General features: G+C 37.1%; 1 protein-coding gene and 1 long non-coding RNA gene across 2 annotated transcripts in view; one reads left to right on the forward strand and one right to left on the reverse strand.

Moving 5' to 3' along the window:
- astn2 (astrotactin 2) overlaps window positions 1–16,602 on the reverse strand; it is an 824,937-nt gene that overhangs the window by 375,932 nt on the left and 432,403 nt on the right. Inside the window, exons 6-7 of the mRNA XM_030148576.1 lie at window positions 11,724–11,831; window positions 2,223–2,358 (exon numbers count right to left, since the gene is read on the reverse strand). Of these exons, the coding sequence (XP_030004436.1) occupies window positions 2,223–2,358; window positions 11,724–11,831 (244 nt within the window). The remainder of the gene's footprint in view (window positions 1–2,222; window positions 2,359–11,723; window positions 11,832–16,602) is intronic.
- The window catches only part of LOC115429260 (uncharacterized), a 957,019-nt gene continuing 945,596 nt past the window's right edge, over window positions 5,180–16,602 (forward strand). Inside the window, exon 1 of the long non-coding RNA XR_003936751.1 lies at window positions 5,180–5,237. This is a non-coding gene — a long non-coding RNA (uncharacterized LOC115429260). The remainder of the gene's footprint in view (window positions 5,238–16,602) is intronic.

The following is a 16,602-nucleotide window of genomic DNA, read 5'->3' on the forward strand; positions in this document are numbered from 1 at the left end:
GAGTAAGAATTAATGACACTTGAAACCCATCATGTCCCAAGTGATAAATACTATACTGTCCCAACTTTTTTGGAATGTTTTGCACACATTGTATTTAGCACTTATTAGGTGAGAAACAGTGATACATTCCTCATTTGGGGTGGTACTGATTGTAGTTTAGAGCTGATGAGTTGCTTTTATTCATGGATGTATGACTAAACCAGGTGATATTTAATTACGGTCAAAATATGTTTTTTGTGCATATTCTGTATCTCAGTGACTTGTTTTATTGATAATAAAGAGAGTAATTTTGCCATATTAGGTCAAAAGAATGCCATTGTTTGAAAAAGTACAAATTGTAAAGCAGTCTAAGTCTGTGCAGTCAGGACTTCAGTCCAAAAGAAAAAGAAAAGAAACTGAAAAACTGAAAAAGAAACTGCAGTTATGTTTACGACACACTGGCTTTCATCAGAGGAAGGGCTCCGAATGTCTTTCATTCATTCATAGTGAAAATAAATCACAATTTTCTGTCAGTGTGGGGGCATTATTGTCCTGACTGTCTCCTATATTTGGACTGGTACTTGATTTACTTTTTGTCGAATATGTGCCTTTTGTACTTCATCAGTCTTGCAGAGTGGGGCTTTGACATTGACTTCCTTTGAAAATGAAAAAACACAAATCACTGGTGGGTGGGTGGAGACTAAGATTTAGCATCTAATTGCGAAAAAAAAAAGAAGAAGAAGAAGAAAAGATTATGCACAGTCATGTCTCTGGTCCATTATTTGTTCTTTTACTGCAGGGGTGTCAAACGTATGGCCCATGGGCCAAAACCAAGCCACCCAAATGCTCCAATCTGGCCCACAAGATGAATTTGTGCAAAAAATTACACTGACCACTAGGGCTGGGTATCATGACCAATTTCCTTCATCGATTTGATTTTGATTCATAAGGTTCTGAATCAATTAATCACAATTTGATTAAATTCGATCTGATATGAATTTGATTCAGTATTAATTGTATTAGTGATACTGTCATGAGCGAGATCGCCCCCAGGGGCTCGCAAAATGGAGCCGGCCGCGCCTCTGTGTCAGCGGTATCTGGGTCAGGTACTTGTGGGGTCCTGCTCTGAAAAATCGATCTAATCCACTATTAATCGATTATGTAAAATTAAAACGAAATTGATCTAAAATCGATCAAATCTTTTTTTTAACCCAGCCCTACTGACCACATTAAACACTGAGGGTGTGGAACTATTTTTAGTTCAGGGGCCTGATGTGATGTCAAGTAAAATAATAGCACTTTATTTATTTTATTTAACCTTTATTTAAGTTGGCTATAATTTGGTCTCATTGAGATGGGGGATCTCTTTTTCAAGAGAGACCTGGTCAAGACGACAGTGATACAGCCACAGTTTTACAATAACAAAAGCATTTGCAAACACAGAAAAAAAAAACCTAAACAAAAATTATAAAATGACATTATTAAAACATTTACCTTTTTCACAATAAAATGTGACTAAGATGAACAAATATGAACAACCTGAAATTTCCAAAGAAGAATCAATGCAGTTTTAACAATATTCTGCCTGTTACTAAATGTTTTGTGCATTTGTAGATCCACTATGATGTATGATGTTGTGTTAATAATAAGCTCAGACATAATATTGTTGAAATTGCACTTATTTTTTGATGAAATTTCAGGTTGTACATGGTAGCTCAGGTAATTCATATTTTCATTATGTAATTTTACTTGTTTTTCACTCAAAGTATTATTATTGGTTAATTTGCCAATTATTTTATTGGTCTGGCCCACTTGAGATCAAATTGGGTTGTATGAGGCCCCCAAACTAAAATGAGTTTGACACCTCTGTTCTGCTGTAATAAGAAAAATATCTGCAATTACTTCATTTCATAACAGCACCTACTTGATAGTCATCTCTAGAGCATGCGGCTGAATGTGGCTGGAAACTAATAAAACAATATCCTTTTTTGCTGAATTTCAAATGAATATTATATCTTCTCTGTTTTATCACTGGCAAAAGGTGCAGAAAGGTAGAAGGAAGTACAGAGAATATTGTGCCTCTGAGCTTTTGCGATAGCAGAACACAACAAAATGTGCAAATGCACTCTCATAAGGAAAACAGGTAAAAGTCTAACTGGGAAGAACATTAATCTTTTTTCAGATATTCATAGTTAAATATTCTGCCAAGGTCTAACGAATGTGTTGAACTTACCATCTGCAACAAATGCTCCGGCACATGGAGGGTAACCTTGACAGTGAGGGGGCAGGAATCCTGCGTCGCATAGACAATGGCAATGACACATGTGCTGATGGTAATCAACGTCAGGGTGACCTTGTTCAGTGGACTGTGTGGGTGGCCTGGAGGTAGAGAAAGAAGACAAAAGGCAAACAATTTGAATGAAGCCCTTTTGTTGTCATCTGGCTCTGAAACAAATGACTGGGAGCATCCTTAATAAGAAATGGCAGATATTCCTACTTCTGCACCCCAGAACACAATGCAAACTGACATGCACCGCAGCCCTCTGCAATCTCCTTTACTAAAAATAAATCCTCTAAATCCTTGAAAATGCAGGTAATTGTATACCCGGTTTATTAATTTAACCCAGATTCATGCTTGGCTGGAAAAAAAACAAAAAAAAACAGATAGCAGCCCACCCCAGTCTCGAATCATTTCTTGGCGTGATATATGATCTTATCACCACTGACAGGGTTATAGATTGGTTATTTTGGTTGCCTTTTGGCTCTGACAGGACTCCCATTTCCAAGCCAGGATATAGAGAGTGAAATTAGCTGCTTAACCTCTGTCTGCTGATATTTATCACAGGAGAAACGTCAGCATGAAAAGGTAGGATATGGGAGGGGTAACGGTTTAATAACAATGCTGGTTTGGAAACTTTCCATTCTTTTTATGGAACGCTAACCGTAAGCTAGGGCCAGGGTTACATTTGCGTCACATAGCTTCAGTTGTGTTTCTGTAAGATGTTAACTCAGAAAATAGATGGTGTTCCCTTGCATATGAAGCATATAACATGGACATTGCCCAGCTAAAACGAAAAAAAAAAAACCCAATATATTCATTGGTCTGTCTTTAGCTTTGATTCCAGTATGCGTTTGCTGCGGAGTTGTTTATAACAAGCAATGCTTATAGAATAGAATAGAATAGAATAGAATAGAATAGAATAGAATATTTTTATTGTCACTGTAACAAGTACAACAAGATTTAAAAGAGCCATCCAATCTGTTCATCATACATAAAATTCAATATAAAACGTACAAATAAAAGCAGCTAAAAAAGCAGGTATAAAACAAGCAAAAACCCATCAGTCACACACAAGCGTACATTCCAATATTGCACTGATCCCTTTTAAAACATATTGCACATTATTAGATGTGTTTTTAATATTTATTTATTTATTTATTTATTTATTTTTTTTTTTACACATAAGTCTGCTGAATCTGGACCTGACCAATTGAACCACACTAAGAAATAAAATGTTGGGAATAAATTAAAAATGTTTCGCAACTTGTTCCACGAAACATGGTTATCTAAATGTAAAAAGATGCTGCAGTTAATTGCAACATCATGGATAGATAGATAGATAGATAGATAGATAGATAGATAGATAGATAGATAGATAGATAGATAGATAGATAGATAGATAGATAGATAGATAGATAGATAGATAGATAGATAGATAGATAGATAGATAGATAGATAGATAGATAGTCTGTAAGGTTAAAAAAATAGTATGACTTAGTAGCATAAAATAGTTGGACACAGTAAAAAAAACAAAACAAAACAGAATATAAGTGCAAGCACACTATGCATAATAAAGTGGAAGTATAAAAACAGACCTGGATAAAAACCTGTATGATTAAACTGTAAGGTGTAAAAATAAACTGTAATGTTCAGCATGATGAAGGTGCAAGATGACATTTAAGTGCACATAGATAGATAGATAGATAGATAGATAGATAGATAGATAGATAGATAGATAGATAGATAGATAGATAGATAGATAGATAGATAGATAGATGAACAGAAAAGAGAACTGTAAAGGGTTAGACCTGTTGCTACTTAGGCATGTCAAGTGGTGCAGTGACTTAAACATACACTTGGCACTCATGACTTACACCCGCAGGATGTGGGTTTTTTTTTTAATTAACTGATTTCCAACAGATGAGCGAAGTGAAAGAATCAAGTCAGTTAAAAAAAAAAAAAATAGATTTCCCATCACTATTTACAACCAAATGTGTGTAAATCCAAACCAACATTTGTAATTAATTCCAACATTTTATTTCTTAGAGTGCAACCCCAAATCATAACACTGCTCCCACAGACTTGTACTCTAGGCACTAGGCATGATGGGTAATCACTTCATCCACCTCTATTCTCATCCTGATACGCTCATAACTCTGGGACAGGATCAGCCTAGACTCATCAGATCAGATGACCTTTTTCCACAGTCCAGTCTTTATGCTTCTATCAAACTGATGGTTGTTACTGCATCAGTTAAAGACCTTGTTGTAACAGAAACATATTAATTACTGCAGTTAAGTCCAGCTGGGGACGGTGTATATTGGCCTTATGCTTCTATTTGGAGCTGCCACTATTGATTATTTTGGTAATCGATTACTCTATTAATTCTTTTCTTTGATTTAATTCTATTAAAGTAGTACTTGAATTGGCAAAAAAAAAGTAAAAATATGAAACAGACATGTCTGAAAATGACAAACAACCTGTGCTTTATTCCAGAACCAAATGAAACAACAATCACAAAAAGTATAAAAGTAAAAGGATATCTAAAAAATATCTATATAGCAATAACAACAGTACTGAGAGTCTGGTCTCAACCAGCTCTATATGTAAAGTGTCATAAGATAACTTTTGTTATGATGTGGCGGTATATAAATAAATTTTGATTTGATGATATAAAAGTATATATAAAAATATCTATAGGTATAAACAATGATAAACCAGTCCATCTACAAACAATATGTGTACTGTAGTCTTCAACACATTTGGCTCAAACTTACTAACAAATTAAGATGGAACTAAAATACAACAGAAAAAAATAAAGATAAAATATATAAAATAAATATCTGTAATGTTTGTGTGAAAGTTTAAAAGTTTAAAGGAAAACTGAGCGTATAGACAATTTCTGCATTTGTGTCCTCGTCTCTTATGAGCTACGCTCCATGTTGTTAGTGTTGATCCTGGTACCATGTGCATCACAGTAAGCATCCGTGTGAAACTAAATTAAGGAAATGAAGCTTTGATTCAGGAAAATTGTAATTGAATATGTTTTTGTAAATGAAATGAGTCATTTAATCGATTGTTTCATCTTCATCTTTCTCAGTCACCCCCCCATATCATATCATGTGCATGTGCAACCACAATGTAAATATGTAAATAATATTTAATTTGAATTTGAATTCTATACTTATATAAATATTTATTTAAATACCATAATTCTTACTTTTCTCTCTATATTTAATTTTTCACTTTTTTGTGGTTTTTCTACCTGTTTTTTTCTTTGCACTTGCTTGTTGTATGTTGCTGTTAATTTTTCCACTTTGGGATAAATAAAGTCATATCTTATCTTATCTTATCTTATCTTTATATGGGCTACTATCGCTGTGGGGTTAGTTTCATTGACAGAGTGCATAATCCCTAGACTTAACCCTTAAAAACCATCCCTAGTCTCCATGGAGACATAAAATGTCAACCCTTAACGGTGTCAGGAAATTGTTTCTGAAGGAAAACAAACCTGAAACAAAAGTTCATTTACTGAAGTTTCAACAATAGAACAGACCAGTTTTTTAGTTGCTTTGAGTTGATTACTCTAATAATCATTTCAGCTCTTCTTCTATTATAGCTCTCTACTTACCTTACTTGGAATTCTAATGCAAAGCAACACATTCCCCGAACCTTACACACACAAAATCTAGCTATAATCCAAAACTACCAAAGCCACTGCTAATACCAAAAAGGGTTAAGGAGTGTAACTGTCATTCTACCCACACCAGAGAAATGTTTCATACAACATCTCTCAAGCCACTGGTTTCACAAAATGTGTGACCAGATCCCAGGAAAACACAAAAACAAACAGCATGTGCACCCCACTGTGGACTCTGTGGGTTTATAGGCAATGATGCACTCAGGTTCTAGGCAGTTGAACACCTATTTACTGTGTAAAAGCATCAAATGGAGTGAACCGAAACAGGACACAATCCAAAACACAGAGGTGTAGGAGAGCCGAAATAAATCGTTGAGTAGCGAGAGGCAGCTCAAGGTCGAAATCAGGGAGACAAAGTTAGGATAATCAATTCAACAGAACTGAATCACGTCGACCGGAGTCATGATATTGCACGAAAGACAAGGAACAATAACCGTCTGTGGCGAAAATGCCAAAGCAGCTAATCCTGTCGGAGGTGTGGGTGATGTCAGTATGCTTGTGAAGGAGCCCCTCAATTATTCTAAAAGCCTACTGAGTAGACAAAAGCATGAACACTCACGACAGCAAACACTTAAGAGTATGACTACGAATCATGCAACTATGCAATCATGCACAAGCTGAAACACATTTACAAATTTTAGTTTTGTAGACAGATGCAAATATCCAGGCCAAAGAATCTAAAAGAGTATCAGCTTAAGCTTTCTTCTTCTCCTTCTTCTTGAGTTCATTTCCAGATCAGTTCAGCCCAGTTCATCGCCTAAAGAAAGTGTGATCGTTTAAGACACGCTTTAACTTCAACTCAGATCATGACCATGGCTTTTTATTTATTTCCCATTTGCAATCCCACAATGCTTTACTAACAAAGATTTTGTGCTTTTTCCACAAAGGCAGAAGAACTGTAGCACTAACACTTACATGCTTTAATTCTTGTTTGTTTTCAATGGACCATTCGGGTCAAAACTTCTGCCCCCTCCCAAAAAAAGTTGCTTCTCCTGAAATATTTGGCTGGAAGTACTAGGGTGAAGTCTGCAGCTCTGAATGCTAATGATGACCGAAAAACCAGCCAACACTGTGACTACTAACATTTATGCACAACATTCACTCAGAACAAAGGAGTGTATGGGTTTTTAGGATATTTAACCCTATGAAACCATTTGTATCATATTTGCTACACCAGGCTCTGAGACCTCTATCTTATCAATTTCCTTAAAAGCCTGTTGTACATTACCCGATATGTGTTTTCTTTTCTCTGGTGGATAACCATCCCACTGCAGTCAGTGGATGGGCATTTTTTTTTTCCTTGTTCAATATGGCCACTATTGTTAAATCGTCCACCTACTTTTTGCAGCAAAGTCTTTAGTCATTTTCAAAACTTTACATCAAGAAGAACATTTATATTGTTATAATTTTTTTTTAAATAAGTACTTTGTGCACTGAAAAGATCCATAGTTACTTGATAACTGAAAAAAATTAATAAGAAGGAATGCCTCTCGGACCAAAAAAAGAGTTTGTTTGAGGTGCTCTTTGGAAAAAGGGATTAAAAAAAAATAGAAATCAACTGAAAGAAAAATCCAAGGCATTCTCTTTAAACATTAAAAGGCCTTTATTGACATGGCACGATCATATCTAGACCCAAAAACACTTAAACGTGTTTTGGCTTCAAACCTTCATCAGGAAGTCAAAACCTAGTGTTTTTGGATTTAGATATGACCATGCCATGTCAATAAAGGCATTTTAATGTTTAAAGAGAGTGCCTTGGATTTTTCTTTCAGTTGATATTTACTTGATAATTGATTCTTTATAGTACACTTAAATTGTATTAACAATGTGTGCATCAAATTTGATACTGCAGGTGTATAAGGTGCTTTATAAAAATGTCCAATGTGTCAAAAGTAATACAAAAATATATCATAAAATGATATGGCAACATTTGTTGTTTGGATTTGGTTATAAGATGTAATAAAAATTTTTAAAAATTCTAATTTTGTGGCCAGTTTTTGATGGGTCAGATTTTATAGCGTTAAGTGAAAGAAATCATCCTCATGACTATACATACTGAATTCTAAAAGACCCCAAAGCAAAATCGTTTTTAAAGACATGAGGCAGTCCCACATTTTGGACATTGCACGGACCATGGTGTGGACCAAACTGAGGGTCTTTGGTGGTCTCAGTCCACATGGAACTGACCAGTGATTTGGTTGATTGGTGAGGATGGTTCTGTCTGACCAAGAACAGGAAATTAAACAGGTTATCATTACTGAAAACAAAAAGTGCAGAACACAAGAAGTTAAAAATTAGGCAAATTAACAACATGCTGATGTCAGATGTATGTCATCTACTAAGGGAGACTCAGCAAAAAAGATGATGGTGAGATTGACTGGTCCACAAAATGAACTGGACCAAATGTATACAATATTAAAAAAAAAAAAAAAAAAATAAACAACTTGGTAAGAAATTTGCGTCAGACCTTGGTTTTGACTTTTATTTGTGAGAATATCTTAGTATATGATGATTTCTCATAAATAAAATGAGACAAAAATTTGGGATAATTCCGGTCTTATGTATCTTACGTACTGATCCATTGCTACATGTGAACATCCTGTTTTTGTGCGTCCTTGAAGTCATCTGGATATCAGTGGTTAAAATACGATGAAAACATACTGAAACTTTAGATAAAAGTCAAAACATTAGACAATGACAAAACCATCTTCAGCCGATGGTAAAATTAGCTGTTAATGGTTAGAGATATTCTGTTGTATTTTTTTTTTTTTTCTTCCTCTTCTAGGTTTAGGTATGTTTTTCTCTTTCCCTCTCTCTCTCTCAGTAGGTTGCGTTGAGGATGAGTTGCAGGTGTAGTGCTCGAGTGATCTTTGATGATTGGTTCCTCAGCGGTGAGCGGGAAAATCTAAAGTTGATGCACACTACTTCCTGTGGACTCCTCTCTTCCCATTCCCCTTGGTTGACCAGCAGCCTGTAATTTTGTTTGGTGAGCTCTTTCTGTTTGTGATTGGAATTGAAAGGCGGGAATCTTTCCAATAAGTTTTCTCCTGTTTCTTGGTTAGGAGTCTACATGTGACTAATGTACTGTACTTTCCGGGCTATAGAGAGACTGCAAGGGAAGCTCAGCTTCCCCTAAAGTTATGAAAATTAAATGGTCAAATATGTACGGTTGTGTTGGCATTTCATTGACTACAAATGTGTTAGAACACGTTCATCTCACAGACGAGTTCATTCAGAATCAGCTTTATCACAAATCAACGGACTCGATGTTGTTCACTTCTCATACATTCCCATTGCGCTGTTTTCTCATACGATCTCTGCTCAGTGCATTTGCCCGAAGACGCTCAGCGTCCATGCACTTCAGTGGGACTGAGTGGAACAGTTTTTTTCATTGCCTCAAAACTGGACGGTAATTGAATAAATGCCACAATGTTGTCCCGCCCCTGGACGCTCGGCGTCTCTGGGGGTGAATGGAGCTGTGGATGGACCTCGGCTGGGCTGGACGCTGGGCTTCCATGTGCTGATTGGAGGATCAGTCAAAAGGCTGAATCCTGTTTGATTGACAGCTATTTTGAGATCTACTCCTTCACTGACACAGTTCAGTTTAATACCATCGCGCATTCTGCTGTGAAGTCAAGAGAAAAACCACTAGAAAATTAATTTCTTGCACTGTAAATACAACACACTTATTGTACTTCCTTGTTTCATTTTAAAATAATTGTAACTTTTCTTGTGTCAGGTACATAATTTAATCATTTCTTGTTCGAGTTCAATATCATTTTGTAGATAGTTAAATCAATCATACTGTTGGCTAGGTCGGAGTGAACTAGCTATCTAGCAAGGTGCACATGATGGGAGACAATGCTAATGGAACGGAGGGCTGAATTTATGTTTAAATAACTTGACAATTTTTTTGATGTAAGCCGACAATGAGCTTCCCCTCTCTGAAGGATGAGCAGCCACCACTGAGCCGCACCCACCAAATTTTGAAATAAAAAAAATATTTGTACATATATAGGCTGCACCTGACTATAAGCCACAGGTGTCCACACTGTAACATGATATATCTACACAGAAAGATGGTAAACAGAAAGATTATTTAAATATTTATTTACATACCTTAACTGCATTTTTTCCAAACAGTGCCTGTAACACAGCTGGTTAAAAAACCCAGAAAAGTCATTGATCACTATCTCCATCTTCCTTCTGTGCACTGAAATCACTGCAGTCGTCTTCTTCAGTGTCAGAGTTGAACAGCCTCAGAAAGGCTCCATCACACACCTTCTCAGTCTCTCTTCCGTTGTCACTCTAAATGGCACTTTCGTGCAGCAGCTCTATTTCCTTCTTGGACAGCCAGATCGGTTGCTTTTAACTTCAAAGCTGCATCATTTGCATTTCTTCGTGTGTTTTCCATGATGAGGGTTTGTGCATGACACACAAAATGATTGTTAAAAGTTAAGCTTAAAACTTCTCCTTTTTGCATCATCACCTCTTCCACCCGTCTGTCCCACTTTTGCACATCCTGCTAGAGCACCCCCTGGAGGCCGTTAGTCCGTAAAAATCTATACTCGAGCCGCATCGTTGTATAAGCCGCAGGGTTTGAAGCATGAGAAAAAAGTAGCAGCTAATAGTCCGGAAAGTACGGTACTTTTTTTCTTGGTTTATGTTGGTAGGTAATCATAGTGGGCTGAAGTATTTTATTTGTTATTTTCTTTACTTTGATTCCATTTCTGATGTCACCTTTTTTATGCTGTATAAATAAACACCTCAAATTGCAGTTGGGTTGATTGCTGGCCATTTCTTTTTTTAACTTGTTCCCTTTTGTAAAGGAACATGGAAGGAGGGGAGTCTCACATCATGTTTGCACCCCGGTAACCCCTAGACCGAGCATAATGGAGCATTTTATGTTTATTATGCTATCCTTCTAATCAACCGAATATTCCCTTTTCTTCATATATAATAATATAGACACAAATATAAATGCACAAAGGACTTTTTGTTTCTGAGGTTATAATTTGGCGCATTGCAAGAACAACATTCAGTCATCTCCACTGCACAACACTGATAGAATTTGCCCAAGTGCTTTTATTAACAGTAGCATGCTGAGGTTTTCAATTCAAAAGACATTTCACTTGTATGACTAGTCACAGTGTGTGAGGCATGATTTTCATTTTCCAAGGCACATTGAACCACTTTTTTAAAAAAAAACTAATTTTCAGTCATTACGTGGACATCCAAGCGGATACTCACAGATTCAATGTGTGTTTTATTTCCTCTGGGTCAATTAGCCACATATGCATAACCCATGTAAGGCTCACTATCACATATCACTGTGTGAAAATCAGGCCTCTCGTAGAAACTATTTGACTCAGCTCTGTTCGTGGCTGAACCTCCATTTGCATCAGCTCATATATCTGCTTTGAGTGTCATTGAGCAGCACCATGGAGCAGCACTTTAAACCCCCGGGAATGGGCACGACTCCCTCCTACTTCCAGCTATGCTGACAATTCCAGAAAAGCCTAGGCTCATTTCACTCAGCTATAGGCTGAACTTCCATTATTCGCACTCATATTCACTCAGAGTAAGGCTGGAATTCATTTGTTTTTTTCAAAATTCTGTAGTGGTTTTCTTCTCCTACTTTTCCACTTTATTCTGTTCTCAGCACAATATGGTGGATAATAACAAGTCCCCTCCTGAGTGGGGTAATGTGTTCAAATGTATTATATTTACCATCATAATGCAGGAAATACACTAAAAATGTACCTTTGCTGCGCCTTCGCCCTCTGTGCTGCTCTGTGTAAAACTTCATTTGGTTGTCATCTTCAGGCTCTGACCCCGATTCTCCTTGAGGACCAAACACACCGCCAGTCACTGATAGAAAACAAACAAGAGAAATATAAAAAGAAATTCACAGTCAATCAATTTCAATGAATGAAGACACAAGATGCTACAGAGGTTTTAACCTTTAACCTTACATTTTCCACCTTACAGTTGAATTCAGTTTTTTCAACCTATCTAGTCTACAAGTCAAATGTGCTATTTTTACCTTGAATTAAAAAACTGAAAAAAACCCCAAAAAACTACTGTACACCTTCATCAACTGAACATTACAGTTACAGTCTATCTATCTATCTATCTATCTGACACTGGATGGAGACTCTTGTTTTCATGTTCATTTAATGATTTATTTTGCTGAAACATTCACTTTTTCCTTTTTTTCTGATTCATTCATTCATTTTCTGAACCTGCTTTATCCTCACTAGGGTCACGGGGGTCGCTTGGAGCCTATCCCAGCTACATAGGGGTGAAGGTGGGGTACACCCTGGACAAGTCGCCAGTTCATCGCAGGGCTGACATATACAGACAAACAATCACTCTCACATTCACACCTATGGGCGATTTAGATTAACCAATTAACCTATCAGTGCATGTCTTTGGATGGTGGGAGGAAGCCGGAGTACCCGGAGAGAACCCATGCAGACAAAGGGGAGAACATGCAAACTCCACACAGAAAGGTCCCACCCCCATTGACTGATGTTGGAATCGAACCCAGGACCTTCTTGCTGTGAGGCACGAGTGCTAACCACTGCACCACCATGTTGCCCCTTTTCTTCTGATTTGGTCTGAAAATCTTTCAATTTCTTCAGAAATTTTATGAGCTGGAGGAGGTGTCTGGGGAGAGGAAAGTCTGGGCATCCCTGCTTAGACTGTTGCCCCTGCGACCCGGCCCCGGATAAGCGGCAGACAATGGATGGATGAAATTTTATGAACATGATCAGCAAATAAAATATTGGAAAATACATGATTTCCACTGAAAAATGCAAAATTCAGAGGCTAATATTACAATAATAACTAGAAGCACTCGGAGAGCGCAGACCTCTGCCAAGGCTGATCAGTGGCCCCCCCCCCGTGGGCCCCCCCCACCCCCAATCACCACCAAAATTTAATCATTTCTTCCTTATCCCATTTCCAACAAACCCTGAAAATGTCATCCAAATCTGTCCATAACTTTTTGAGTTATGTTGCACACTAACGGACAGACAAACGTGGCCCCCCCCCCCGTGGGCCCCCCCACTCCCAATCACCACCAAAATTTAATCATTTCTTCCTTATCCCATTTCCAACAAACCCTGAAAATGTCATCCAAATCTGTCCATAACTTTTTGAGTTATGTTGCACACTAACGGACAGACAAACAAACAAACAAACAAACAAACAAACAAACAAACAAACAAACAAACAAACAAACAGACAGACAGACAGACAGACAGACAGACAAACAAACAAACCCTGGCAAAAACATAACCTCCTTGGCGGAGGTAATAATGGATTAGATTTCTATAGCGCTTTTCTAGGCACCCAGAGTGGTTTACATTATTGACCCATTATTCATTCACTCTCACATTCTCCCTCTGGTGGTGGTAAACTACATCTGTATTCACAGCTGCCCTGGGGCAGGCTGACAGAAGCATAACTGCCAATTCATGCCTACTGACCACCACCAAACATTCATACGCATTCATACACCAGTGTGGGTGGCACTGGAGGTAAGGAGGGTGAAGTGTCTTGCCAAAGGATACAATGGACTGACTAGGACAGAGTGGGATTCGAACTGCCAACCCTTTGGTCATTGGACCCCTTTGGACTACCTCCTGAGCCACTTCCCCCAATAAATGATGTTGAATCAGTTAGGAACAATCCAATCCAATCTAACTTTATTTATAAAGCACTTAAAAAAAAAAACACACAGTGGACCAAAGTATAGAAGACTAAAAGCACAGAAAATAAAATCAACCAAAGCATTAAGAAATAATAACATCCAATAAATTAAACTATTTAAAATACTAAAACATAAGCAAAATGTCAACATTGCAGGACTGTCAAAAAGCCAACGAGAATAGATGGGTTTTAAGAAGAGATTTAAAAACAGGCAACGAGGAGGCCTGTCTGATATGCAGAGGCAGGTCATCCCACTATCTGGGACCAGCAAGACAGAGGGCCGATCTCCTCAGAGCTTACGCTTTGTTCTCAGCACCGCCAAGAGCAGCTGATTAACTGATCTTAGAGAATGAGTCGGTGTGTAAGTGTGTAGGAGCTCAGAGAGGTAAGGTGGTGCAAGACCACAAATGAAATTATTTTACACTGGATTCTAAAATGAACAGGCAGCCAATGGAGCGGTGCTACAACCGGAGGAATGTGTTCATGTTTACAAGTGCCAGTTAAAAGAGGCGCAGCAGCCTTTTGAAACCATTTGGAGACGAGTAATGGAAGACTCACTAACCCCTGAATACAATGCATTACAGTAGTCCAGGGGTGTCAAACTCATTTTAGTTCAAGGGCCAGATTCAGCCAAATTTGGTCTGTAGGGGACCGGACCAGTAAAATAATAACATAATAATATATAAATAATGTCAACTCCAAAGTTTTCTCTATGTTTTAGAGCAAAAAAAAACCCCCATTAAATTATAAAAATACTTACTTTTATAAACTATCCAAACAAAAAAGATGTGAATTACCTGAAAAAACGGAAATTTCTTAAGAAAATTAAGTGCAATTTTAACTGTATTATGGCTAAACTTATCATTTCTACATGTGCATTATGGATCAGATCTACAAAGACACTAAACACTGAGTAACAGGCAAAAAACTGTTAAAATTGTGCTTAATTTTCTAAAATTCCATTATGAAAATGTTTACATCTACAAACTATTCTTTAAAACAATGTGAATAACATGAACAAACTGAAAAAAGTGTAATTTTAACAATGTTCTGCTTCAGTTTATCATTTACACGGGTACATTATAACTTATAGATCACAATGGATCTACAAATACACAAAAAATTTGGTAATTGACAGAATATTTTTAAAATTGCACTTCTCTTAAGACATTTCAGGTTGTACTTTGTTCAGGTTATTGTCATTTTTTTGAAATTAAATGTTGTTTTGGTGTAAATACATGAGTGTTTACATTTTCAAGGTGAAAATTTTGGAGTTGTGAGTATTTATTGGATATTATGGTAGTATTTTACTGATTTGACCCACTTGAAATTTAATTAGTCTGAGTGTGGCCCCTGAACAAAAATGATTATTAACCCTTTCATGCATGAATTATGAGAACCTTAGTTGAGTTTTTTTTTTTTTTTTTGAGTGTTTTTATTCTTCCTTAGGCATGAAAAAAACAATGAGATTGAGGTTTTTTTTTCATAGATTTACAAAAATGTCCACTCAGCTACACCATGAATTTTATTCTTGAAGCAAAGAAACATGTATTTAAAACCCAATATCATAAAGCGATATGAAAACAGTGAAATGAAACCATGTTTAATGCAGCTAATCTGATGTTTTCTCACATTTTAACATATTCTAATACTAGTTATTACTCACTTCATGGAGATAATATGCAAAAAATAACAATTAACAATTGATTTCCACTCAAGAACCAATCAAGAACAGCAAAGTTACAGTAATGGCATGAATTGCAGTTTATGAGAAGATGCATAAGTGTCCAGTGTATTGGTTGATATGGAACCAAAACAACAAAATCCATGAATATACAAGAGAACAGCTGTAGAATAGCTGTCCACTGTAGTGACCACTATGCGTGAAAGGGTTAATATCTTAGTGTGGGTAATTTTGACATTTCACAAATTCATCCCAAGGGCCAGACTGGACCCTTTGGCGGGCCAAATTTGGCCCCCGGGCCACATGTTTGACACCCCTGCAGTAGTCCATCCAAGTAGTGATAAAGGTATGGATTACAGTCTCGGAATGCTGCTTTGGAGTGATTGGCTTCATTTAAGCCAGCTGCCTTAAGTGAAAAATGCTCGACTTCACGACTGCCTTTACTTGACTATCAAGCTTAAAGTCAGAGTTCATTTTAACATGCAGATTTTTGATGACTGGCTTCTTGTACTGAGCCAGATAACCCAGATCTACTGGGGATAACCTAGTTGTACCACCACAAACCATAACCTCAGTGTTATGTTCATTAAAATGTAAAAAGTTACAAGCCATCCATGCCTTTATGTCATGGAGACATTGAAGTAGCGGTCTGACAGAGAAAGGTTTTTTTTTTTTTTTAAAGGTATATAAAGTTGACTGTCATCTGCATAAAAGTGAAATGAAATACCATGTTTCCTGAGTATAGGAGCATGTATAGAGAAAAGAGTAGAGGACCCAAATCCAAATGTTGTGGGACCCCGTATAAGAAAGGGACAGAAGAGGACATGGCATCACCAAGGCTGACACCAAATGTCCTGTCAGCAAGGTAAGACCTGAACCATTGTAGAGCTGTGCCTCTGTTGCCCACCCAGTGCTCCAGACGATCCATCAGAATTTCATGATCCATGGTATCAAAAGCTGCAGATAAATCAAGAAGTACAAGAACAACAGAGGCCCCAGAGTCAGTAACTAATAAAATATTATTACTCTCAGAAAACCTGATTCTGTGCTATGTAGAGTTTCAAAACCAGACTGAAAAATCTCTTGAATACTGTGCTCCTTCAGAAAGGCCAGCAGTTGAGTATAAACTATATTTTCTAGAACTTTTGAGAGAAAATGCAGTTTGGAAATGAGCCTATAATTTATACACGCTGAGGGATCTACATCAGGGTTTTTAACCAGCGGTTGAACTACAGCATG

This window comes from Sphaeramia orbicularis, chromosome 12, assembly GCF_902148855.1.
Source record: "Sphaeramia orbicularis chromosome 12, fSphaOr1.1, whole genome shotgun sequence".
Taxonomy (NCBI): Eukaryota; Metazoa; Chordata; class Actinopteri; order Kurtiformes; family Apogonidae; genus Sphaeramia; species Sphaeramia orbicularis.